Below are 25,553 nucleotides of genomic sequence, written 5' to 3'. Positions count from 1 at the left end.
TGTCGGGGAACGAGTGACGCTGTACTCACTGCAGTTCACATGGCTGACGGGCGCTGTTTTGTTTTCTTTTTTTACTTTCCACGACCAATTATTCACAATCGTCCAAGCCGATAAACGCAATCGGCAACGTCGAATAAACGTTCAGTTTGTTGGCAAACCAGGCACGCTGCCCATGGTTCCTTTTTTCGCATTCACTTCATCTAAAGTTGGGTGCATCAATACGTGGATGATTATCTAGTTATTCAACCGACCTCCACCTACTCACGGGCCATTTATGAAACATTAAATTCCTGTTCATCGGGTCTTAAGAACTGCCAACAACGATCCAAAAAACTGGTTCTCATTTTATGCAGCAGCCACTGTTCCCTCTAAGTCGGTAAAGCTTGAAATTATCTGATCTCTGTTTGCCTCTTTTTATTCAAATCCCTGTCCTCACCTCCCATCAGCAAGCGACCAACGTCAGCATGACCAACTGCTCTAAGCCGGGTACCGAGCAGACCTCCTCCGTACTACCTTTCAGCGTCTCATCACAATCCCGACCGTCCTTCATCTAACGACAAAGGACACAGACACAAACGCCCGGCCTGCATTCCATACGTGCATAACACCGCGCACCGCTTGAAATCTCGCTGTTCGGTTCGACACGAAGGTGGTCTTTACATGTAGAATGAAGTTTAAACGAATGAGCTGAAGGGTGAATAACGAAAGTCGTCAACCAGAATATGATAAGATATGATGATATGATATTTACTTCAGATAAGTAGAGCCGCGGTGCCGGAGAAAGGCAAATCACCCATAACGTGAAGGATTGTGGCGCCGCTTCTAATGATGATGAAATGGTATTGTTCAGATGAATCGTGTGGATGACGATGACAATGATGATGGGATGTTGACGAGGGTGAAGAGCCTCAGGCCGGTCAGGCCTAGCAGCGGTCTTCGCGACAATGGTCTTTGAGGAACCGCCATGGGCTACTGACTCCTAGCGGGTCAGTCTCAAGCGCCTCGTGAGGACTCCCTGCGTGCCCAGCTTGCAGACGAGCCGGCCGAGTTTTCGGCGACGCAGGGAGTCCAACACCCCGTGGTGGGGCTCCAGGGTTTGGCACCGGTGTGCGAAACCGGTGCCAAACGCGAAACCGGGCTCTAATATCTCCCAGCTTGCGGTCGAGCTTGTAGCTGAGCAGCATGAGCGCCTTGTCGATCGAAGACATAGACCCTGAGCAACTGACTAGGAGAGCAAAGAAGCGCAACGATGGGCAGTCGCCGGCGCGTCGTCTGCTTCTCCTGTACCCTTTCTCGTTGCTAACTTCCAAAGGCCGCCCCGGCTTGTTTGACTGCGCACGTCCCCGCCTATATTGAAAACGCAGTGACTGTGTTTTCTCTAAGGTAGAACTGAGCTGTTCCTTTGGTATTGTGGGCATGATGCTCCGGGCATACTCTGGCTAATTGATTAAATGTAATCTGACGCAAAAGGTACTCACGCAACAAGCTATTTGGTTGACTTCCGTCTCGGGGTGCTAATCATGTCTGCCCTTACCTTTTAGAGCGCAGTTCTTAGGCGCCCGTTCCCGGCTTGAGCGGCGTCGCCATCGGCGTCGCCGTCGGTGTAACCGCGCGGTGCATTATGGGTAAATTTCCCCGCTAAATCTAGCGGAAACATTTCCTCGCTAAATATAGCGGAAAAATTTCCCCGCTAAATCTAGCGGAAAAATTTCTCCGCTAAATCTAGCGGAAAAACTTCCCAGCTAAATCCAGCGGAAATATTTCCCCGCTAAATCTAGCGGAAAAACTTCCCAGCTAAATCTAGCGGAAAACTTTGCCCGCTAAATCTAGCGGAAAAATTTCTCCGCTAAATCTAGCGGAAAAACTACCCAGCTAAATCTAGCGGGAAAATTTCCCCGCTAAATCTAGCGGAAATATTTCCCCGCTAAATTTAGCGGAAATATTTTCCCCGCTAAATCTAGCAGAAAAATTTCCCCGCTAAATCTAAATCTAGCGGGAAAATTTTGGTCACGTGACCTCGGGGGGGGGGGAGGTCACGTGAATCCCTCCCCCCCACGCGGACCCCCCTCCCCCGAGGTCACGCGACCCCAGATGCAAGGTCACGTGCCCTTGTGGGGGAAAGTCACGTGACCCTTCCCCTATGTCACGTGACCCCCCCTTTGAGAACACGTGACCCCCAGTACCTTTCCCTCCTCCTCCCCAAGAGCTGCGCTCTAATTCGGCGTTACAGGGAGTTGTAAACGGCTTTCACTGTTTCCTCTATATGTATGGAGAAGGGTTTATTTCACGGTAACTCGGGAAATGTGGTTGAGGTAAGAATAATTTCATTCGGAGTATTATTTTGTCATTGGTGAACACTTGCAAGAAGCTTGATTTAGTTTTCGTTGTTGTTGTTGTATTCTTAATTAAAACTACATTAACAGTGTTGAAACAGTGGTCAAACATAATTCGATGGTTTCATATTTCGCAAATTTACTAATATGTCGATTTTCTTAATATCTTACAAAAAGAAATGTCGTGATCTAAAATATATTTTCTTATTTTCGATTCAGAGGGCTTAAGTCACCGCGATATACAGCTGGTTTAAAATATGCAAGCGCTGATTTTTTTTAACAGAAGTAGAGGCATTAAAAATTTATTGACTACTGCCAAGTTGGTGCAACGCAACATGACCAGAAAATCGAAGACAATGCAACGAGAAATTAAGATGGTGCCAATTGTTTTGCCTTAGTGGAACGTAAGACCGCAGACGAGGAGTTTGTTGTATGTTAAAAAAAAACAATACTAATGATTCAAGCTATGTACATATGTATTTTTTAAGAAAAGTGTTTAGTTGTTTTACTGTACTTTAACAACGTATTTTACGCACCACTTGGATACATATGCACTCCATGTAGTCACAATGCCTTGGCTTCAAATTCGACCAAGTGAAGCACTTCGAGTTATTTAACAAATTGATAGTCTGCATTGGTAAAACAACAAATAGCAATTCGGCAAATATGTGAATAATACTCTTGAACGTGTTTTTGTTTAAATAACAACACGAAGCGGCCACAAAGACAGCGTATCCAAGCCAGAACGCTAATTTGGTATCTTAAAAAAAAAAAAAAAAATTTACACATTTTTTTTTTTTTTTTTTGCGCGGGCTTTAAGCCAGAACGTTCTGACGTGCGGATGGTGTTCTCATTCAAAAACACTGCCACAAATGCAGTTTCGACAGCTTTGACTGAGCGCTAAAGCAAAACAAATCAATCGCCGAAACACAGTATCAATTAGGCGATCGCTAGAGCTCAGGAGATAAATAAAATTTTTACAAAATGCATCATTTTATGTACTAACATCAATGGTACCACGTGCCCCCACATGTACGGTAAGGAAGAACTTCGAGCTCGTAGCCTTCGCTGTTTTACAAATTAGGATGAGACAAGAGATTGTTTTAAGTGCAGAATGTGACAAAAAAAAAGGCGTTCGTATGTTCGTGCTGTTGCACACCATACCAAAGCAAATATAGCATCTGTCAAAACTACTACACCCTGCTACTCTACAGTATGCACTGGAAGGCCTGTCTAGACAAGCCTTCCTCAATGACCGTATGAGTGAAGCCTCAGCATCCTGCCTAGGCTTCCTTCAAAGTAGAGCTTGGTTTAGGCCTCCCTGTCGTCCAATCTGGATCAGCCCATAGACCCTTTTATGACATATTTCGGGGCTGCTTTACTGATTGGAATACTGCATCAAGCACTCGAGCAAGTATGTGAAATGCCAGGACCAGCCAATGTATTCTATTTCGCCGAGTTGTGGCGGCCATTACATCGGAAAAACGGGAAGAACTTTCGCCCTAGGAAACGCTTCTTAGAGGTTACCAACGCGTCATCTGACTCTTACCGTCCAATTGTTGTGCACGCTCGCACCTGCTATGATTGCACCCCTAGCTGTAAAAGCAGTACGGTGCATATGGTTCACACCAATACAAGTATATAGGCGAGGTATAATTAAAGCGTTTAAGATGAAGAATGCTACAAACAACTTTACAGAACCTTCGTTGCTGTTATCGACACAAGAGCTGCAATTCCTCGCGCCAGAGGTACCCTAAAAAAAGCTTATTTTAATTTTCGTCTTCTTTTTCGGAGATTTAATCTTCGAATTTTAAATTATTTTCTTCCTACGTTCTTTTTAATTTCTTAACTGTCTTCGATTTAATATTACCCATATTTATCTCCATCTTTATATTTTGTAGTATTTTTGTTTGCCTTCAATGATTTTTGTTACCACGGTGTTCGTAGTGCGATGGACCATACAGATGTGTCATTGTTCGACGAAAGAACTGTGAGGGTATATGATTCAGTGATTCCATTTCAGTGAATCATTCTTTCTTTATGATCTATAGTATATCCAACGCGGTCTACGTATACAGAATCCATATGTTGGCCTCAATTAAATTTATATTAGTATGTATAGTTCCTTTTTATTAAGACGCATCTTAGTATTTGCATTACGGAACACTTTTTCAAGTATCGCAGCCCAGCCCTGGTTGGGTAGGGGGAGGGGGGTTGGAGTTAGTTTTTTCTGTGGCCCTCTTTGACTTCCGATTGACGAATCATAAAACTCAGCACAAAGGCCTTGCTATTAACAAGGCATTTGTGCTGGGAATTCTACGTCACCTAGCAGAGATAAGCGTTGGATGTAGAGTGAAAACGAGCAACTCGGAAGCATTTAGATCTGAGTCGTGTTCTCATTGAATAAACATATATCCCCGTTGAAAACTAACGCGGCAGTCGCGTACAATCTACGTCAATTCTCGGAGGCTGCGCTGGGCTCCGGTAAATGTGACTTGAAAAATTCATCACTGCGCTCTTTTCTTGTGGCTGTAGAGTGAACACACGATAAGAAGGCGGGAAAGGAAAGAGACTGACGGGAGCTGTGAAGCTAGTCCCGATGGGCGCCTGGTGTCTTCGCTGTAGATGAGGAATGTAGTCAGTGCAGTACCACGACCGCATGCTGGGATGCTGCTAATCCAGGCTGAAGTAGGCAGGGGTTGGGATTAAAACGCGGACCCCTGGGTCCTGCAGGGCCAGCTTTCATTCACGTTTCCGGGCTTGTGTGCGTTAACGCAGTCAGTCCTCCATTAATTAATTAACTTATTTATTTTGAGTTACCCACAAACAGCTGGACGCCTCCTTAATGGTACACTTATTAATGTCAGCTAGTTATCAAATTGTTCGGACACGATAAAAATATGGAAACCCTGGACAAAACAATGGTAGCAACACACTTCCAAATTTACGCCCTTCATGAACAACATCTCGGCTAACATTTCCACAAATCTGTTCTAAATGACTATACGCCAATTGAAGGCGCGTCACGGGTACTGAGTGATGTAAATCAGAAGTCCACTACACCTAGGAGAAACGTGCCAGTTGGCGTGACTCAACTGTACCATTCACGATCTTATACAGAAACATCAATCCACGGATCGTCCTGTTGTGCAACGTGTCCAAATCCGCTCCCGTGCGGAAGAGCCATTGAAGTAAACAAAACAAAAATACAAGGTTGCTCTTTATTTGTCGTAAAATACATGAGAGCAAATAACATAATAATAATATCTTGATTATTCGCACAAGGTTGGGTGGAATTCATTCGAGACTAAGACAAGTAAATAAAGTTGATTGATATGCGGAAGTATCTCGCTTACACACACAAAGCTCTAAAAATGAAGAAAAGAACCCTTCATACTACGACGATGTAATCTCAGAAAAACAATTGGAATTCGCTAATCGAACACAGCTCATTCAAGTGCCAGAAAGATATTTTTTAATCGTGACGTTGCTAATAAACAGTTTATTGCTGAAGGTAAAACATTCATTTTCTATTTGATAAGATCAATTTGACATTTACCATTTAACCAATGACCGCTGACATTTCAAGATTGCCGAATCAATCGTCTTTCTATTGCGATCAGTTTCGTAAGATATGAAGAATGGGCTATTTATGTTCATAATTACGTCGACTATACTCCGTTTTGTTTGAGTACTCAGCGTGGCAAAAGCTACAAGAACGACATCCAAGCTTTCAGCGCCCCTGACTAGACAGCGTACTCGCGCTGTGCAAGAATCTTTCAGGGAAATATGGATGGGACCCTTAAAGGGAAACTGAAGCGGTATGTACTGAAATCTTCTTCATTTAGCCTTCAGGATCACGAATTTAAAATATATATTTCAGATTGATGCACCAAGTACCCACAACAGCGCTTTAAAAATAGCGCTGAAGCCCCTCCTTCCCGGCATGGTCAGTGCAAGCAGGGAATCGGGGCGTATTACACAGCTAGATATGTCAATATTCCCGTGCCTTCCGCAAGCCTCACCCGAGCAGTCAAAAATGCTGCAAGCGTTTCCTCACAAGGTGAACGCGCAGGGCTATTGAAAGGTTGAAACCTCTGGATTTGACGTCACGTTCGGGTCAACTACTTGTGCTATTCAAATTTACAGGACAAAAATACGCTGAAATTCACCTCGAACTCGTTTTTCCCAATAATCTCTTCAGCTTTCCTCTAACTTCGGCTTCGCTCGCGCATAAAGTGAAACAAATGGTACATCGGCCTTGTACCGGCTCAAAAAAGCAATCTTAACGATCCGTAATTTTTTGAAGAGATGAACTCTAGTTGCCTCGTAAAGGCAGAGTCCTATGATACAAGTTGGATGCTTCTGCAAGACAGTGATTATTACCGCGATATGACAGGCGGCCGAGGAAAATATAGATATAAATGTGTTCGACGTTCCTGTGTCCAAGCATTTTTTTTAGCCCTTAAAGGCCTAATCTGCAGATGTAAATTTCCTACACAGGCTATAAATGCAGGGTTCTCAGTTGATCGGGTTCTAATACTGGGTGGGTATTTAGTTAAAATAACGGAAAGATTGACAAAGCTGAGCCTCTTTAAAAGTTTTTTTTTTGTTTTGTTGATAATACCTAAAGGTACACAAACACAACAAAGACCGGCACAGTAGCGCCAACATTTATAATTAAAAACAACAACATAATACTCGGGGATTCCAGTTTTGCTACATAATACATGATCCTGACTACAGTTAGCACATGAATACTTGTATTATAAGAACGTTTCAGTTTTCGCTTCTATTGTATCCTTCCATTTTTCGAGATTTTTACTAGATTACCGAACACATACGTAAAAAAAAAAACGGCGCTAAGACATTGAAATTTTGTTTTCATCATACCGTCAAATCGACACAGATACATTTGAGAAGAATTTGTTTTTGTGATATTTCGAGGCTCTCTGTTAGCTTAGAGTCGACGGCGAAGTCTTCATGCCTTCTTCGTCCTTATTAGGGAACTGCAAGAATCATTGGAGCGTCGTACTTGATGGAGCACTGAAAGAAACAATAGTTCGTTCAAATTTATGGTATACAAAGAACGGCCTGTATAGATATTGCCATTCAGACGGCGCGACCTTTGCAGGTGTATATCGCGTGCCTTGATGATTGGCTAAATTGATACAGGTTGATTAGAAATTTTAATTCGAAGCGCATTTTGCGGCACTTCTATGTATTATAAGTACGGTTTTGTGTTTTCGGGGCATATTTTTAATCACACTTGTGTGCGGTTTTTTGAGTTTATATTTTCCCACACAGTGGATGCTTTTCTGTCTATTTCTGATATCGGACAAAAATATTGGTGTTTGTCAAAGCTTCCCTCTAAAAAAAAACAAAAAAAAAAACATGTAGAATTAGCACGACCTGGATAAGGATTCAATCTTCAGGGGACGTGAGCTCGTTTCGAATACGAATAATTGTTATTCGTGCATGATGCACTTCTGCCGAGGATGGGTTTGGTTAGGTCTTGTTCAATCGTCGTTCACCTAAGTACTTTCAGAAATGGCGATTATTGCATGGCGCGGTCCACCGAGTTTAGGTTAGGTTAGGTTAGGTTTTGGTCACTTGCCATTCGCCATAGTATTTTGATAAATGAATAATATTGCATGATCCCATTCTCCGGAGGTTAGGTTAGGTTAGGTTAGTTCTTGCTGATTCGTCATACACCAGTGTCTTCTGATAAATTGTTACTATTGCATGATGCCGTTCGGCTAAAGTTAGGCTAGGTTATTAGGTCTTGGTCACCCGTGATTTGCCAAAGTATCTTGATAAAAGGCGCTTAATAAATGATGCGAGGATAAATCAGGTTAGGTCAGGTTAGGTTAAGTTAGGTTAGGTTAGGTTAGGTTAGGTTAGGTTGGGTTAGGTTAGGTTAGGTTAGGCCTTGGGGACTTGCCATTCGCGAAACTATTTTAAAGCATGATGCTTTAAAATAGTTCTAATCTTGACATTTGTCCGTCCGTCCGTCCGTGCATTTCCCAATAAATTTGGCGGGGAAATTGATATCACGTGACCTGACGTCATGTGATCTCCACGCCAATCTAGTTCCCCGCTAAAGTTAACGGCAAGATTGACGTCATCTAACATATATATATATATATATATATATTATTGTCACGTGACCTATATCCTATACAAGACTGTATAGAGTCCTCTAAATTAATTTAATTGATCGCTTCTTAAATACTGCATTTTATGTTTTGCAGGTCTTTAAAGTTAAAGGTCGCGGCCAGTTTTTGCATAATGCCGTTCTATTGAGGTTAAATTTGGTTAAGTCGCGTCTTCGTCAGTCGTCATTAGCAATTTTTTCAAGAAATGGCGAAAATTGATGTCGTCATGTCGACACATCTGGCGCGTCATAAAAGACGCGCTTGATTTCTTCATAGACCGATAGATCTTTGATTCAGTTGACAACGATACGTTTGTAAATGAAAGCTACTTGCCTTTTCCAGTTTTTCGCAGATAGGCAGCTTGACCTTGGCCACGGACATGGCAATAGCAAGCGCGAGCTTTATCGCGGCTAACACGTACGCTGGCAACTTCTGAGGATCGACGCCGAGAGGGACGGCCGCCATGGGTTCGGATGTTGACTTGTTTTCCGGACTGCACCCGAAAATGAAATGTCCCGCAGTTAGTCAAATCAAAGATAAAAGGCGAAAAAATGCAGAAAACTAAATAGCACGCTTGCTCTAGCTCGAACTGGTAGGGGATAGGGCAGCGTATTAGTCGCTTTTGAGGGACGCTGTAGTTTACGGAAGCGTGAAAATTTAGATATGTTCCCGAAGAGTTTATGGGTAGAAATGTAGTGTTCAAGGAGATAAGGGTACCCCATCGAGCAACATGGTAAAACCGGAGACACAAAAAATAAAAAGGACAGACAGAACGCCGTCTCAGACAAAGCTAAAAAGTTTTATTCACAACACCCCTCCTTTATAGCGAACAAACCTGAGCCGACGCGGATGTGAAAACACAGTAAATGCTAGTATAAGCAAAAGTGGGACCACCCATTGGCGATATTTAGTCCATTACAACCTACGCAGCCAATCACGAAGTAGCCACCCAAAGACTGTCAAGAAGGGTGCTGTGTCACCCCTCCTACGAAATGCCATGCAAAAGTCTTATGGTCATTTTTTTGGTAAACACCCTTTCGGTCCAGTTCTTGCTGTTGGTTCGGTCAGGTTATCAACCAGGCCTCATTTTGAGTGTCGCAAGGAAACTTTTGAATGACCTTGGAATAGAAAGAGAAGAAAAAAGAAAAAAAAATCAGAGAAGTGGGTGTGCCTTGAGTTTTTCACGCCATTTCTCACATTTTGAAATGTTTGACAGCGCGGTTTGGTGTTAGAGTAGTTTTCAAAAACGACTTTCGCCTGAGCCTGTTGCCTCTCTTCTTAGGAGTACATGAAGAGTGTGGCAAAAAGCACAGAAATCCGGCCATGCCGTGCAAAAAAGGTGTCGTCTTATGACGTCTGGCTTTTCTCATGTTGGTCAGACCGGCCGTTGTGTTAATGAAAGGCTCCTAGAGCACGAAAGGACAGTGCTATCAAGGTCGTCCAACTTCGAAATAGTCAAGCATCTTGATGATTGTAACAAGTGCGATCCCTAGTGGAAATTGGAAGAGGTAGTTTTCAGAAAATTGGATCCGCTAAACAAGTTTTGAAGGAAACGATTAGGATTACGTCAGCAGGGAATTGTGTTAGCGATTCTTCGGTTGCTCTGGATACATTTTTTGTGGTTAATTTTGTATTCTGTAATTGATTAGATATCGGCGATGGGTCGCCCCCATTTTGCTAATACTAGTATTTGCTGTTTTTCCATTTCGGCGTCGGCTGAGGTTGGTTTGCTATAAAGGAAGGGTGTTCTGAATAAAACTTTTTAGCTGTGTGCGAGACGGTGTTTTGTGTGTCCTTGTTTTCCGTGTCGCCGGTTTTATCCTGTTGCTTAATATTCCCCAGCTCACCTGTGCCCTAACTCTTTTTTCAGGTATCCCATCGGTTTGTTTTAGCATTTTCAAAAAAAGAAAAAAAAGAAATTAAGTGATTTTTGCCGGCGTCTTGTTGGAATAGAGAACACAACAAACTAGTTACAGGGATATAGGCTGTGTTCACGAGAGATCTTAATACTAGAGCTATCAAATGGCCACACCTCAATGTTCTTGCCGCATTTCATTGTAAATAGAAGTGTCGCAACATCCAAAACTTTGATTTACTTTTAGATATTAGAGAGCACAGTCAGTGTTCCTAATAACCAATTTATTTCATTAAATAAATGCTTCTCAAATCTCGATTGTTTACACGTGACTCTAGACGAACTTCGTATGCTTTCATTGGATGTATATCTTGACGCTCTTGATGTATTGCTTTTTGTTTATAATTACTCAGTCGTCAAGTTTTATGTCTTTTCGCCACACTCCTGGTATAATTATTTCTGCTGGAGTCGACTTCAGGATATATATATATATATATATATATATATATACATACACATCATAAAACCGTATTGATTAGAAATCTACCTTGGAATCCCTTGATGTAAACAACCAAGTCATTTTTTTTCACTAGGATTAAACTGGAAATGATGGAGACATATTAACTAAAAAAAGCAAATATTTAAACTTCGCTAACTGTATTTCTCGCGAGCTAAACACTATTGAAAAAAAAAAACAACCTCTTAGACAAGAAGGAGCAGTTTCCCATTGATTGGCGATTAAATTGATAGCCTGTAAAAGCTGTTGAAAGCCATGTAAGAATATCCAGAAAGCGTCATCGCCAAGTACACTATGATTCGGGAGAAACGGATCTCGTCAATATTCCAGAGAAATTCTCGAAATACGCTATATCGCGACTTGGAAAATATATTAGCTTGAAACATGCCTTAATTATCGAGGAAGCAATGGTGAGCCTGAGTTGATCGCGTATCATTTTAGATATGCAAAAAAAGAAAAAAAGATATCAACCACACGTCAACCGCGTTGCCTCACTTGTATGGCTTTAGTGACCTAGTAAGTTCCGTTTATGTCGTTCAGGAGTGTTTCAAGCTTTGCATGAAAGTGTTGCGACCCATATGATCTACAGATCGCATAGTAATGCATTCTGCAATTCCTAGATATTCTGAAATATTGGCGCCTATAGTATGCTCTAGTTTTAACAACTCATTGAGGACAAGAATCTTCTTGGAGATATGAGAAATACCGGTGGTTGCTCCGGTCTTGAGGTCAGGCAACACTAGAGATGTACTTAATTATATACCAATGTATCTTCTCTTCCTTTTTGAAACTTTTTGAAATGGTTTAGCACAAATTCCTGTTTTCCAACTTTAAAAATCTAAGAATCTCTAATCAATATGACTTTATGCCCTGCAGCTGGATGGCTATAAATTTAGCAACTTTTATATGAACAACATCTCGAGTATTCTTTGACCCAGTTCAACTAGATGCTTTTTCGATTCGACATCAGTAGGTCTTTCAACGTGGTTAATCAAACCCTCCTTTATCAAAGTCTTTCAATTACGAAATATAGAGCTCAGTATTAGATTCGAAAGTTATTTTTCAAATAAGCAGGAGTACATTTGTGTCAACAATAGGGCCTCTTCGTTGTACAAAACACTCACGTAAACGTGATAGTTCGCTCGTCCCTGCGTACGTTAGGTGCAGCAGCTCGCAGAAGGAGGCAGTTAAAAAAAGTCCTAAATTTTAACATTGATTCTTTGGTTAGTTTTAACCCATCTAGAGTTCGTCTTTCTTGTGTGAAACGGGATTTTCACAACTAACCTGTTGAAGGTCCAACGTATAAAAGATACTATTATTTTCATTCCCACATATTGTTATCTTTAAACAACCCTACATTGCACAAACTGTGATGTTGATTTATAACTCGTAAGCATGCTCACCCTACACCGGAGTCAGATGAAAGCGAATTTCTTGATTTTTGTTTAAAACCCCGCACGGCTTGGTTAAGCCTTAGATTGAGCCTTAGGATTCAACCCGTGCCTACACTGCTCCAGTCTCCTTTTATACACCTTCATATTATGCCAGTTAAGCTCAGTCCGAAGATCGACTGAGCGTTAAAATCATTATTCTGACGTACTCGATATCCATAGCGCTGTCTGCACTAGGCTTCATTGCTCTCTCAAAAACTTGCCCACAAACAGAACTCAAAAGTACCAATATGGCAATGCATTTTCACGTAGGCTATTCTTTAATAAAATATAAATGCCTGCTTACCCTAGATCATGGTGCGTCGTTTTAATATCCTCGGGGCCGGCCCAGTACCTTGGATCATAGAGTTTTGGTTTTATCTCCTCGGGGTCGGACCAGTACCTTGGATCATGGAGCGTTGGCTTTATTCTCTCAGGGTCGGACCAGTACCTTGGATCATGGTGCATTGGTTTGATCTCGCCGTCGGACCAGTACCTTGGATCATGGTGCATTGGCTTCATCTCATTGGGGTCGGACCAGTACCTTGGATCATGATGCATTGGCTTCATCTCATTGGGGTCAGACCAGTACCTAGGATCATGGTGCATCGGCTTCATCTCATTGGGGTCAGACCAGTACCTAGGATCACGGTGTATTGGTTTTATTTCCTCCAGCTCAGACCAGTATCTTGGATCATGGTGCGTTGGTTTGATTTCCTTGGGGTCAGACCAGTATCTTGGATCATGGTGCATCGGTTTGATCTCGCCGTCGGACCAGTACCTTGGATCATGGTTAATTGGCTTCCTCTCATTGGGGTCGGACCAGTACCTTGGATCGTGGTGCATTGGCTTCATCTCATTAGGGTCAGACCAGTACCTGGGATCATGGTGCATCGGTTTCGTCTTATTGAGGTCAGACCAGTACCTAGGATCATGGTGTATTGGTTTGATTTCCTCGGGCTCAGACCAGTATCTTGGATCATGGTGCGTTGGTTTGATTTCCTTGGGGTCAGACCAATATCTTGGATCATGGTGCATCGGTTTGATCTCGCCGTCGGACCAGTACCTTGGATCATGGTTAATTGGCTTCCTCTCACTGGGGTCGGACCAGTACCTTGGATCGTGGTGCATTGGCTTCATCTCATTAGGGTCAGACCAGTACCTGGGATCATGGTGCATCGGTTTCATCTTATTGAGGTCAGACCAGTACCTAGGGTCATGGTGTATTGGTTTGATTTCCTCGGGCTCAGACCAGTATCTTGGATCATGGTGCGTTGGTTTGATTTCCTTGGGGTCAGACCAGTATCTTGGATCATGGTGCATCGGTTTGATCTTGCCGTCGGACCAGTACCTTGGATCATGGTGCATTGGCTTCCTCTCATTAAGGTCGGACCAGTACCTTGGATCGTGGTGCATTGGCTTCATCTCATTGGGGTCAGACCAGTACCTAGGATCATGGTGCATCGGTTTCATCTTATTGGGGTCAGACCAGTACCTAGGATCATGGTGTATTGGTTTGATTTCCTCGGGCTCAGACCAGTATCTTGGATCATGGTGCGTTGGTTTGATTTCCTTGGAGTCAGACCAGTATCTTGGATCATGGTGCATCGGTTTGAACTTGCCGTCGGACCAGTACCTTGGATCATGGTGCATTGGCTTCATCTCATTGGGGTCAGACCAGTACCTAGGATCATGATGCATTGGCTTCATCTCATTGGGGTCAGACCAGTACCTAGGATCATGGTGCATTGGCTTCATCTCATTGGGGTCGGACCAGTACCTTGGATCATGATGCATTGGCTTCATCTCATTGGGGTCAGACCAGTACCTAGGATCATGGTGCATTGGCTTCATCTCATTGGGGTCAGACCAGTACCTAGGATCATGGTGCATCGGTTTCATCTTATTGGGGTCAGACCAGTACCTAGGATCATGGTGCATCGGTTTGATCTTGCCGTCGGACCAGTACCTTGGATCATGGTGCATTGGCTTCCTCTCATTGGGGTCGGACCAGTACCTTGGATCGTGGTGCATTGGCTTCATCTCATTGGGGTCAGACCAGTACCTAGGATCATGGTGCATCGGTTTCATCTTATTGGGGTCAGACCAGTACCTAGGATCATGTTGTATTGGTTTGATTTCCTCGGGCTCAGACCAGTATCTTGGATCATGGTGCGTTGGTTTGATTTCCTTGGGGTCAGACCAGTATCTTGGATCATGGTGCATCGGTTTGAACTTGCCGTCGGACCAGTACCTTGGATCATGGTGTATTGGTTTTATCTCATTGGAATCGGACCAGTACCTTGGATCATGGTGCACTGGCTTCATCTCATTGGGGTCAGACCAGTACCTAGGATCATGGTGCGCCGGCTTCATCTTATTGGGGTCAGACCAGTACCTAGGATCATGGTGTATTGGTTTGATTTCCTCGGGCTCAGACCAGTATCTTGGATCATGGTGCATTGGTTTGATTTCTTTGGGGTAAGACCAATATCTTGGATCATGGTGCATCGGTTTGATCTCCTCGCCATCAGACCAGTACCTCGGGTCAAGGTGCGTTGGCCTCGCCTCCTTAGAGTCGGACCAGTACCTTGGATCATGGTGCGTTGGCTTGATTTCTTCAGGGTCGAACCAGTACCTTGGATCATGGCGTGTTGGCTTGATTTCTTTGGGGTCGGACCAGTACCTTGGATCGTGGTGCATTGGCTTCATTTCATTGGGGTCAGACCAGTATCTAGGATCATGGTGCATTGGCTTCATCTCATTGGGGTCAGACCAGTACCTAGGATCATGGTGCATTGGTTTGATTTCCTCGGGCTCAGACCAATATCGTGGATCATGGAGCATCGGTTTGATCTTCTCGCCGTCGGACCAGTATCTTGGATCATGGTGTACTGGTTTGATTTTCTCGCAGTCAGGCCAGTATCTTGGATCATGGTGCATCGGTTTGATCACCTCGTCATCGGACCAGTACCTTGGATCATGGTGCGTCGGCTTGATTTCTTCGGAGTCGACCCAGTACCTTGGATCATGGTGCATCGGCTTGACTTCCTCGGTGTTGGCCCAGTACCTTGGATCATGATGCTTCGGCTTGCCCTCCTCGGAATCAGCCCAATATCTTGGATCATGATGCATCGGCTTGGCCCCCTTGGGGTCGGCCCAGTACCTTGGAACACGGTGCATTGGTTTCATCTTATCATTGTCGCCCCAATACCTTGGATCATGATGAATTGGCTCGTCCTCCTGAGAACCAGCCCAGTATCTTGGATCACGATACGTCGGCTTGGGCTCCTCGGGGTCGGCCCAGTACCTTGGATCACGGTGCATCGGCTTGAGATCCTCGGGATCGATCGAGTACCTTGGGTCATGGTGCATCGGTTGAAGGGGAAGTTGAATGTTCGTATCTTTTAAGTAGCAAAAGCCATTTAATTCGGTGTCCTTGTCAGAAACGCTGGTGGCGAGTCTGCATAGCAAAATCATTTGTGATATTCAAGTGACGCTGCATATCGGCATCACTGTTTCCACGCACTGTTGCACACGCTTCAACCAGTAAGTGCTTGGCGGATACGCATATAGCTGAAAAGTACGGTGAAAGTACGAGGACGAATAGGTTGTTCTTGGACATATTAATAAATATTAAATGAATAATATTCATTCTTATTATTAATGTTATTTTTGTTATTAATTTTACTTTAATATAATTCGGAACATTCGCAGTGCTGAGGATTATGAAATGCACGATAAGGAAGTGTGGGCGTTAAATGATTGGTTTCTAAGGAATATTCTACTCATGAAGAAATCTAAAAAAAAGACTCCTCGCGAAAGAATTACAGCGTTTACTTTCCCTACAAAATTGTTTTTTTAAGTCCACTGTCGCGTTGGCGAGCTTTGGGATCTAAGTGTGTTTTTCGATTCCTCTTTCCGTTTTGACACAGATGATGGTCGAATTGTTTTGTCAGCCCTACGTACCGTGGGTATTGCCTGAAGAACGCCTAGAGGATTTGCGAACCCCAGCAACTTGCTTGTTCTATATTTCGCAAACACTCTATCCCAACTTATACGCATCTATGGTCTGAAGGGTGTCACTACCAACAATTCTTTAAAGCTGTATTGGGTGTCAAATAAATTCTTGTCAGTACATAGACATAGCAAGCTTCGTGATAATGCAGGTTGTTTGCGCAGATATAGTTCAAGAAATCATGTTTTTGAATGCAACTTACATCATCGGCGCGAGAAATCATATGTGATCAAATTTTAAAGCTATTCCCGTAATTATTGACTGCCCTGACTTGCTGGAGTGGATTTCTTTTACAGACCCGCACGCGGCGAACTGTTTGCCCTGTACATTTTCATATTCACCGTACGCGGATTAGACAAAACAAAATGTCTCGCATGGGCTGTACATGCCATTGTAGTTGCCGTAACCTTTATATCATTAAAGAATATGGGGAATCCTTGGTCAAATCCATCTTGGCGCTCTACGACTCCCGACGAGTACGTGTGCTCCAATGGTTCGTCGTCGAAGTTGGCATTTTTTTCTGGATAGCGTGTCTATTTGCTTACACGTCTTGAATATTTCACAAATATGTTTCTTCAAATGATCGTTTTCTTAATAAAATTGGAGTCATAGTGAACGTGTATTTTAAGGTATGTTTATCCTTAACTTTGTTTTATCATTATTAGGTTTGGGATGTGAAGTGTTTTATTTGGATTTTCTAAAACCAAGCACCGAAGAGTCATTTCTTGGCACCGAATATACCGCAGATTGATTCATGATTATTATGCCGAAAATGGACAATAAAACCATATAAAATAAAATTCAGGCAAAAAATCAAAGCTTGAATTGCTAAAAAAAAATATACAGTACCCTGGCTGTGGAAGGCATCTTTTTAATGATTCTGCGATGACTTGTTTTAAGTGCCGCAGACTGAAGATGTTGTCGTAGGTGGTATCTCCCTGCAAGGGCGATCAAATGAAAAAAAACATATTTACATTTTAGAATTCCAGGACTCACTTGAAACACACACGATGGCAATTAAGTTGTCAGGTTGAGATTGCCTCAAGCTACGTGTTCACAACATATTTGCAAAAGTAGCATATTGTCCAGTGTCTACCGGCGAGTTTAGAAACAGTACCGCATCTGGAAAAGCGAGTATTTCACTGTATACAAAAATATTTATAGCTGCAGGAAAAAAAAAACAAAAACACTCAAGAACTTGCGTTTGTGGTCCTTTAGCCTTAGGGCTAAGTTGGAAGTCACGGAGGCCTCAAAAAGATCCAACGTTAGCTAATCTGTTAGCTAATTCAATATTGCTTTTTTGAAATATTTCTTTGTATGATATATGGCGCTTAATGTAGTTAGAGAATTGACGCTCGGCCTCCTTAAAGATTAGCCGTGAGGTGAAACATTAATTAACTTAAAAAAATGCGTATTGTGCCCTCCGCGACAAGAAATGTTAGCCTTGCGCACGACTTCCCACCGAAACTAACCCGTTGAAGGGCGCCGTTGACGTCGATTCTTCTGCTTCGCGCCGGCTGTGCAACCGACATCCCCTGGGCGCAGGTATTGTAAAAAGTGTGACGCAAATGCGAAAAGAAGGGATTAACGTCGAGGCGTGCTTTGCCGGGTTAGTTTCGGTTTGACGCCACGTACAAGAATAACAATTCACTTCCCGTAGCGCCCACTGCCAATTTATTATCTAAACTTCCATGTCACGCCTATGGTATAAGAAAATCGAGCATAAATTATACGGAAAAAATTTAAAAGCAGAAAGACAAAAGAAACGTTAGGGATGTTTTTTTTAAGATTTAACTTACTAGCTAACCATTTACGCTTTTTTTCGAGTGGCTTCCATGTCCTGCAACGTATCTCACAGGGCTAAAACCCAGCACAAGTCCTCTAAGAAACAACATTCTAGATCAGTGGTGCTAAAGCATGAATGTTTCGGAGGCCCCCTTTGGGTCCTGCCAATGTGATGGGAGACCCCATTGCCCAGCAGTGGAACGGAAAGGGGGGGGAGGGGGGGGAGGGTATAAAATAAGGCAACTAATTGCAATGCGAAGAGTGCATCCTTTACTGTTATACACAGGAAACGCGAGAAGCATCAACTAAACGGATGAATAAATTGGTAGATGGTTAAGCTGTACCCTTCATACCGGGCGGTTGCTTGTGCCCACCTAGACAAGGTCAACAAAGAAGGCAATTGTTTTTTTCTAGAAAAAAGGGTGGGGGGTCGGGAGGGAGAGGTTAGAGTTAAGGCGAGGGGCTTCGCGGCACCCAGTGGGTTCCGCGGGATTTCATTTGAGAACCACTGCTCTTGATGACGAGACCTACAACTGCGTGAGAAGTTGAATGTTCATAGGTGGCAGCTCTCAAAAGCAAATGTGACGGCTCACTTCGCGCAACTTTCTGGCACGTTAAGGAGGGGGGCACAAAGACAATGAAGCAGCTATCGCAGTCTTTTAGCGAGTGGCACTATCTAACGCGCAGCTGTATTTACCTTTACGTGCTGGGATCACACAAAAAAGTTTTTACATTCTTTGAAATTGTGATTGTGTAATTTGTGGTGTTTTTGCTATGGTATTTGAAGAGCAATTAAGAATAATGGCTTTGAAGACGCGCTAATTGTGGAAGTTGGAGCTTCCCATAACATTTTTAACCATTGAAATCCCAATAATATTTTTAAGTGTTTGGGTAGGAGACGCGTGTCACCCAAAGAAAAGCAATATTTACGTTGCGATACCCGTTTTAAGTAAAGAGCGATTCTGAACCATGCCTGAGTTTTATGAGACATGTTTTAGAATCGACATATCATAATATAAGCTTCTTTCGAACTCCTGACTGCAAATGTGTCTCGCGGCGTAAATATAGTGCAGAAAGGAAATTCCGGGGAAAGCTTGTTTCCTGACACTTCCTTTATAGTCGCCTTTTTGCCCCAGCTCCATGGCAACCTCTGTATTGTCTAAAAGTCAAAATAAACGAATAAACATAGGTGTGATATCCAGGCACAGTCCCTGCAAAGCTTACACGAAAGGGCCTGAGCGTGAGGATTGCCAAGGATAGTGCACGAACATCTTAGTCCGCGGAAGGTAGCCTGCCCGCGTTTGTGAGCTAACATCGACAATACATTGCTTCAATTTCGTTTAGACAATCTCACGAAACATTCGAAACCTACTTTTTGAGTGAGGCGGCTTACTTGTCCCCTCGGACTTTATAGTAAACAAAAGGCAAAAACAAAATTTCGGTCACATGACACGGACTCACCTAACATCTAATGCCACCACAAAAAAACAAACAAAAAAACTGTAGTTATTGATAGAATGAGAACGGCAGGTCATGCCTTCGAAATGCACGGCCTACGGCACGCGCTGCAGAACTTATGCCGTGTTTTGTAACAAGGTAGAAGGGCTTAGAGTGATAAACCGGAAGTTCGAAAGTGGCGCCCTCTCCAATGGAGATGTCTCTGTCCACGTGATCAGTGCCACTCCACTCCATCCGGGAGTCAGGCGATGCCGCGACGCCCCACTCCACGCAAGCCTAGACTTGACCTCCTCTACACCCCGATCGTGAACGTGATTGGTAGCATCTAGGGGTTTCGTCATGGAACACGCCACCGGGAGGGCCGCCGTAGCTTGCTGGAAGGTGTTGTGGCAAGGAGTGAATTCCCTCCGGCTTTGCCGTGAACTTTCTCCGGCTCGCCGGGGCCACAGCGCCAGTTTGCATACCCCCTTATGCCCACAGGGGACCATATAAAAACACTACAGTCCCTGGCACGATTTGACCTCACCACCTTACGAGTGTGAGCCAAGTGCTTCGCCGACTGAGCTATCCAGTGACGGGGATCGGAGCATGCTAGGGCGAAGTTGATCCCTGGCGCGCTTGCGCGTGTTCTGGCGCCTCGTAATCTTTTCTGTGAGGCTGCGCCATCTCACGGCTTGTATCAGAAATCAGAACGAATCTTTATTAGGGGCTGCCCTTCAGATGCCCTTCTCCTCTCCGAAAGGCCTATCACGTATTCTATGCTTACCAGTTTTTGTCAACATGATCAAGCTTGTATAATTTATTTTAAGAATGTTCTTTACACGTAGAGAGCTTAAAGCTATGGTATAGCAATATAGTTAAAGACTTACATCTCTTTCCAGGAGGAAACCCACTTCCTGCCTCTCCTTCTCCTGGATGCCTCGATGGTTTGCCAGGAGGTACCCGGCAGATGAAAGCGACGAAGCGGCAGTCTCAAAACTGGAACAAAAGAAGAGTGGTGGTTCGAGCCGGCCCGTTTATCGTATACAGTCAAGTCTCGCTAATATGGAGCCCGGTAATAAGGATACCCCGCTGTATGGGCTCCATTATTGAGGACAAACCAGAAAAATGCGTGCATTTTTTTTGCTTAGTATTTTGGACAACTCACATAATGGACCATTTCTTGGAGGGCAACGATGGTGTCCATATTAACGAGAAATCACTGTACTAGGAGAATCTGCGAGCGAAATCCTGGGACGAAGGTGGACCAACAAAAAGCAAGGCGCACTCAAAACTCGAGTTTGTGACAGTTTAAGAAATTCAAAGTGCGGCGAGTCTCGATCATGTTATGATAGCCTAGTAGCCAAAGTGACAACGATTTCATTCAGTAAATACGGCGAAGAGCGAATCACGCAGCAAGAGGTAAGACCATAAGACACGCTTACGCTGGAATCTACTTCGAACTCGTTTTTTTTTTTCGAACCACTTTCCTTCCAATTAAGGAGTTGCTCGAAGGAGAATTCAGATCAGGAATTCGCAAACAACGAACAAATAAAGGGCGTAAGAATAAAATAAAAATCCCGAACGAGGTATCCGAAAGACTCAGGGGGAAAGTCTAACCATTTTCGAAAGAAAACTTCGAACTTGGGAAGAAATGAGAGTTCGCGTCAGTCCAAGGAAATGGCATTAAAATAACGTTGTTATAAACAATAAACGTAGCGGAAAATAAAATTAAAAAAATGAACAAAGATGTGAAGGGCATTGTGAGAAATGTCGACGACTTTATCGGATTTCCTACATCGACAGATGAGAGACTTGTCGCCGTGTACTGATCGAGGCAACAGAAGTAACAATCGTTGAGTTTTAAAGCTGAGAGCGATGTAATGCGGATGTGGAACCCTCAAGAGAAGAAAAGGAAACTCATATAGAACAAAACCCATGGCCATTTTTTTACAACCAATTTTTGTCAATAAGCTTTTTTTGTCGAGTTTTGAAAAGGGTATTGGAAAAACAATCACTATAAATACAAGTGGAAACAAGCTTATGTCCGGAATTGCAGCAATTTCTTAATGCAAAACGGAGCATTTCCTTGTGCTGCGAATACGCACGTTGACGATCTTGGGAATATTAAATAGTAGAAAAATATCTTAGTCGTAGTTTTATACGAATAAATGAGGAAAATCATATACCATCAGATGTTAAAAAAAGCCAATGAGGTACATAAATGAAACAAATGTGCAAGTTCTGATTTAGGCCTTTTAAAAATTAGGTGTCTCAAGTTTTCTGTTGATCATATGATATCCTCGTAATACACACTCGAAATAAAAACGACGTAGGTCCGCCCGTTGCTACGAGCAGAGAACAGGTGAGCTCGAAAACAGAGAGAATATCTAGCAAAATGACGTGATCGGCGGGTCAGATGACCCTCCACCATAAAGCTGGCTCGACGATGTCGACGATGACATCGCCACGCTTTGGACGGATGACTGGCGGCAGAAAAGCTCACCGCATGACTTCCGTCAATCGCTGCACGTATTTTTCACAATATTCACGGTTTAACTTTACTTCTGCCCAAATTAAGTGTGAGTACTGAATTAACGAGACAATGAGCTGTAGGCGTCCGCTCCTAACTCAGATTTATTGAAAAGCTATTCAGCTTTCCTTTAAGAAAATATATGTAACATAAGTGTATCACTCAAGTTTGTCTTCAGATGTCTCATTAGGCTGGTCGGTTTAGATACATTGAAGTGTAAAACTTAATAAAACAAGGACATTGTAGACAATCATAACAAGATGCATCGGATGCCTGTCTAGTCACCATCTACGTTGCCCCTGTGTCTTTTGGCGTTTTACCCTGAAGGTGGGACACTACCCAAAAGGAACAACTTTTGAACTTTTGGCCTAATGTGAATTAAATTTACAGTATATACTGGCAGTTGCAAAGCAAAATGTCGTGCAAAGTTATATTTGTGTACATGAATTGTGAAAGAAATAATAGTCGTTTTTATCAGGAACACAGTGACATCGCTTAGGAAAACTCTCGTTAGAAAACTGACTTAATACACGCCATTTTTTTCCCTAGATACTCAGCAGAATACCTGGGGAGTGAAACTAAAAACAAACTTTCCAAAACGTAATTTATTTTGTGCTAAATTTGCGCTGAGATATCAAATATTATATTTGCCTTTTAAGCTGTCGACAAAATCTTAACGTCTTTTATAAAAAACACGAACAAAGTGAAAAAACGCCACAGTTGCAATGACTATTAAATTCTAGTTAAGAAAAAATATGAGCGAGATTTTCTATTTGTTCCGCTACCAAACGATAGTTTTGCTAAAGTGAAATTTATGCCAAAAAGTGGAAAGGAAAAAAACGCGTTCGGTGTGCTTGAACCTCTATATTTTCTTTAACATCGGTGGGGTGAAAATAATTATTTAAAAAAAATATAAATCCCCAGTCGACACTTTCTAAAAATACTGTAGATGTTGGTGGATGTAAATATGGCATTTTTCAAAATTGACTTTTTTTTTTGGGGGGGGGGGGGGGTAGTGCCCCCTTTTAAGATAGGTATAACTTCCGTAGAAATTGTACCAGTGGTAAAGATAATAGGTGCATTTTTTAACCAGTACATGAGCTGGAACAAACATACTGGGCGTCTCTGAGAATATTTTAAAAATGCCCACTAAAAAGATGGTTGACAACGAAACAAACTTTTTTCGGGAAAAATTGCCAGCCGTGGTGGACGTCAGGGATTTCCAAAGTAATACTAGTTAGCAAACTTTACAAAATATTTACTAGCTAAAGTTATAACTAGTAAAAATAAACATATTGTTCCAATAAGAGCTTGCAGAGCATCATCAAAAGCCCCTAAATCAGACAATTTTACGAATGCTTAAAGCCCGTATGAAGGGCGATGGTCCGCTAAAGGTTCCACTCGTGCACCAAGCGGAAAGCTGGCGACGCAAAAAATGAGGATGAGAAAATAATCCGTGTTTTCGCGTCGTCAGCCTTCCGCTGCTCTTCCAGCCGGAAATTCAGTGCACCCTCGCAATCTCTATGTGCCCGAAGTCCTCCTATAATTGACTAATTTAGTGGATTTGAATGACGTTCAACAAGCTTTTTTTAAGGAAATCATATTTTTTTATGTAATTAAAAATTATTGATAAATTTTCGGTAAGTATCTTGCTAATTAGTGTTTTTTTTTTTTGTTGCAAAGACTGAATTTCGACGAGGCTTGAAGTTCTTTCCCGAGAAGTGTTTCTTTTTGTTTACACCACTTTATTTGGAGACATTTTTAAAAGTATTTTTGAAAAAAAAGAACTCAATATGGATACACCATAGAATGTTTAATGTGTCTAATATTATGCGTAGTAATTACAAGCATATTTTTTTTCCAGAACAGCTGGAGTTTTTTTGTACAATTTGTAATATGCTTTACAATTAAAGTATTACCAACTTGTCTGCGGCAATATGACTAAAACAAAGTTAGATTATATACCGCGCAAAAAAGGTTTTTTTTTTTTTTTTTTTGGTAAATGTAGCTTGACTGCCACACAGATGATTTTTTTTTGTTCAGAATATAAGACAATGCGGTTCGCTGTCGTTTTTCTCTGACATTATATTAGACATACACAAATGGTATAAAAAGAATTCTAGAAAGAAAGCAATGAAGTGAATTAATTCCTTGATTTCTCATCATTGGTTCTAAACCCGACTTCATACCTGATGTCTGGGATTGACTAGTGGAATATGCCGGATAACTTCGATTCATATACCGTATTTTTCCGGGCTATAGTCCGCGGACTATACATGTCTAAAAGTGGAAATTTCTGACTGTGCGAACTATCTACGCGTGCGGACTATACAGGAATTATGTTTTTCAATATCGTTGATTATGACGAGACGGGACGGATTTTGTGAATAAAAGAGTATGTTACTGATAATTTATGTATATTATAGGCTTTTTTTGTGAGCTAAGGAAACATACATATGTCAAGGTGTGCCGCGTATGAGAAGAATTTCGTGTCGACTAACCACCAGGTGCGGACTATGCACTGGGTGCGGACTATGCAGCGGGTGCGGACTATAGTCCGGAAAATAGGGTATGTGCTGAGTGCTGACGAAGCTGAGAAATCGTATGCGAGGCAAGAAATTGTAATGCTACGGTGTGTAATTTTTTCCTGTCTCTTTTTTACGAAAATGGAGTGAATGACATAAAATAAATTTATTGAGGTATCAGAATATATTCTGAAACTTTTAAATTTTCCTATTACTCTCATGGTTTTGTGGCCACCTAGTGAGAAATGCAACCGGGAACATTTGCATAATTCTAAATGATTGTACCGGGAGATATCGGTACATGGTATTTAATCGTACCACATCGAGGGCTTCTGTGATTAGCTAAAACTCGGAGTCTGTGTCGTTTATCTTACGAACGTATCATTCAATTCGCGAAAAGAGAAACCAAAGTCGGCAGAACCTCGCGTGCTTCGGTAAACTGGATTTGTAATTTCCTTTTGACAGACTTATTAATAACGAGTCAAACGCATGAATATCTGTGATAGTGGTAGCATAACATGAGCTATCCGCAGTGAAGTACCGTGTATACGCTTCCCTATCCGCTCTTCCTAAGTGAAGGAATTACGCGATCTCCCCCTTTCTGTTTTTTTTTTTTCGTTGGGGTCCTTAAATTCTAATGCGTTGACTTAATCAGTCTGGCCTTCGCTTGCTGAAGATTGAAGTCCTTTGCATTATCAAGTCCTCAGCCGTCTTCTCTTTCTCTCCGCAATCTTTACACGAGTATCTGTGTCCTGATATCGAGCTCTGTACACCCTAGTTTACAACACGCTCGTGGTAGATTTAAACAACAATGAATACCCTCTGGAATCGTCATATACACTCTAGCTAGCATAATAAATCTTGACTGTCTTTATTCTTTTAAGGCAAGTTTACTCCGCACACTGAAATTCAATATTGCACTTCCTGCTGAGATTCTAATAGGCCGCTCGAAAATTTTAACC

General features: G+C 42.4%; 2 protein-coding genes across 2 annotated transcripts; both read right to left on the bottom strand.

The window, feature by feature from the left end:
• Window positions 1-5,540: 5,540 nt before the first annotated feature.
• On the bottom strand, window positions 5,541-13,374 carry LOC8040926 (early nodulin-75). Its single transcript, XM_042286194.1, has 3 exons — window positions 12,601-13,374; window positions 8,825-8,984; window positions 5,541-7,379 (listed from the first exon to the last, which is right to left on the bottom strand). The coding sequence occupies exons 1-3, from the start codon at window positions 13,329-13,331 to the stop codon at window positions 7,335-7,337; spliced, it is 936 nt and encodes a 311-aa protein (XP_042142128.1). The 5' UTR covers window positions 13,332-13,374; the 3' UTR covers window positions 5,541-7,334.
• Window positions 13,375-13,477: 103 nt separating this feature from the next.
• LOC121833176 (early nodulin-75-like) lies at window positions 13,478-15,773 on the bottom strand. Its single transcript, XM_042286291.1, has 2 exons — window positions 13,693-15,773; window positions 13,478-13,580 (listed from the first exon to the last, which is right to left on the bottom strand). Exons 1-2 carry the CDS (start codon window positions 15,771-15,773, stop codon window positions 13,478-13,480), a joined length of 2,184 nt encoding a protein of 727 aa, XP_042142225.1.
• Window positions 15,774-25,553: the final 9,780 nt, after the last annotated feature.

This window comes from Ixodes scapularis, unplaced genomic scaffold, assembly GCF_016920785.2.
Source record: "Ixodes scapularis isolate PalLabHiFi unplaced genomic scaffold, ASM1692078v2 PGA_scaffold7__128_contigs__length_106722199, whole genome shotgun sequence".
In the NCBI taxonomy this organism is placed as follows: domain Eukaryota; kingdom Metazoa; phylum Arthropoda; class Arachnida; order Ixodida; family Ixodidae; genus Ixodes; species Ixodes scapularis.
Note: the sequence above shows the minus strand (reverse complement) of the source record. Positions and strands in the feature narration are given on the sequence as shown.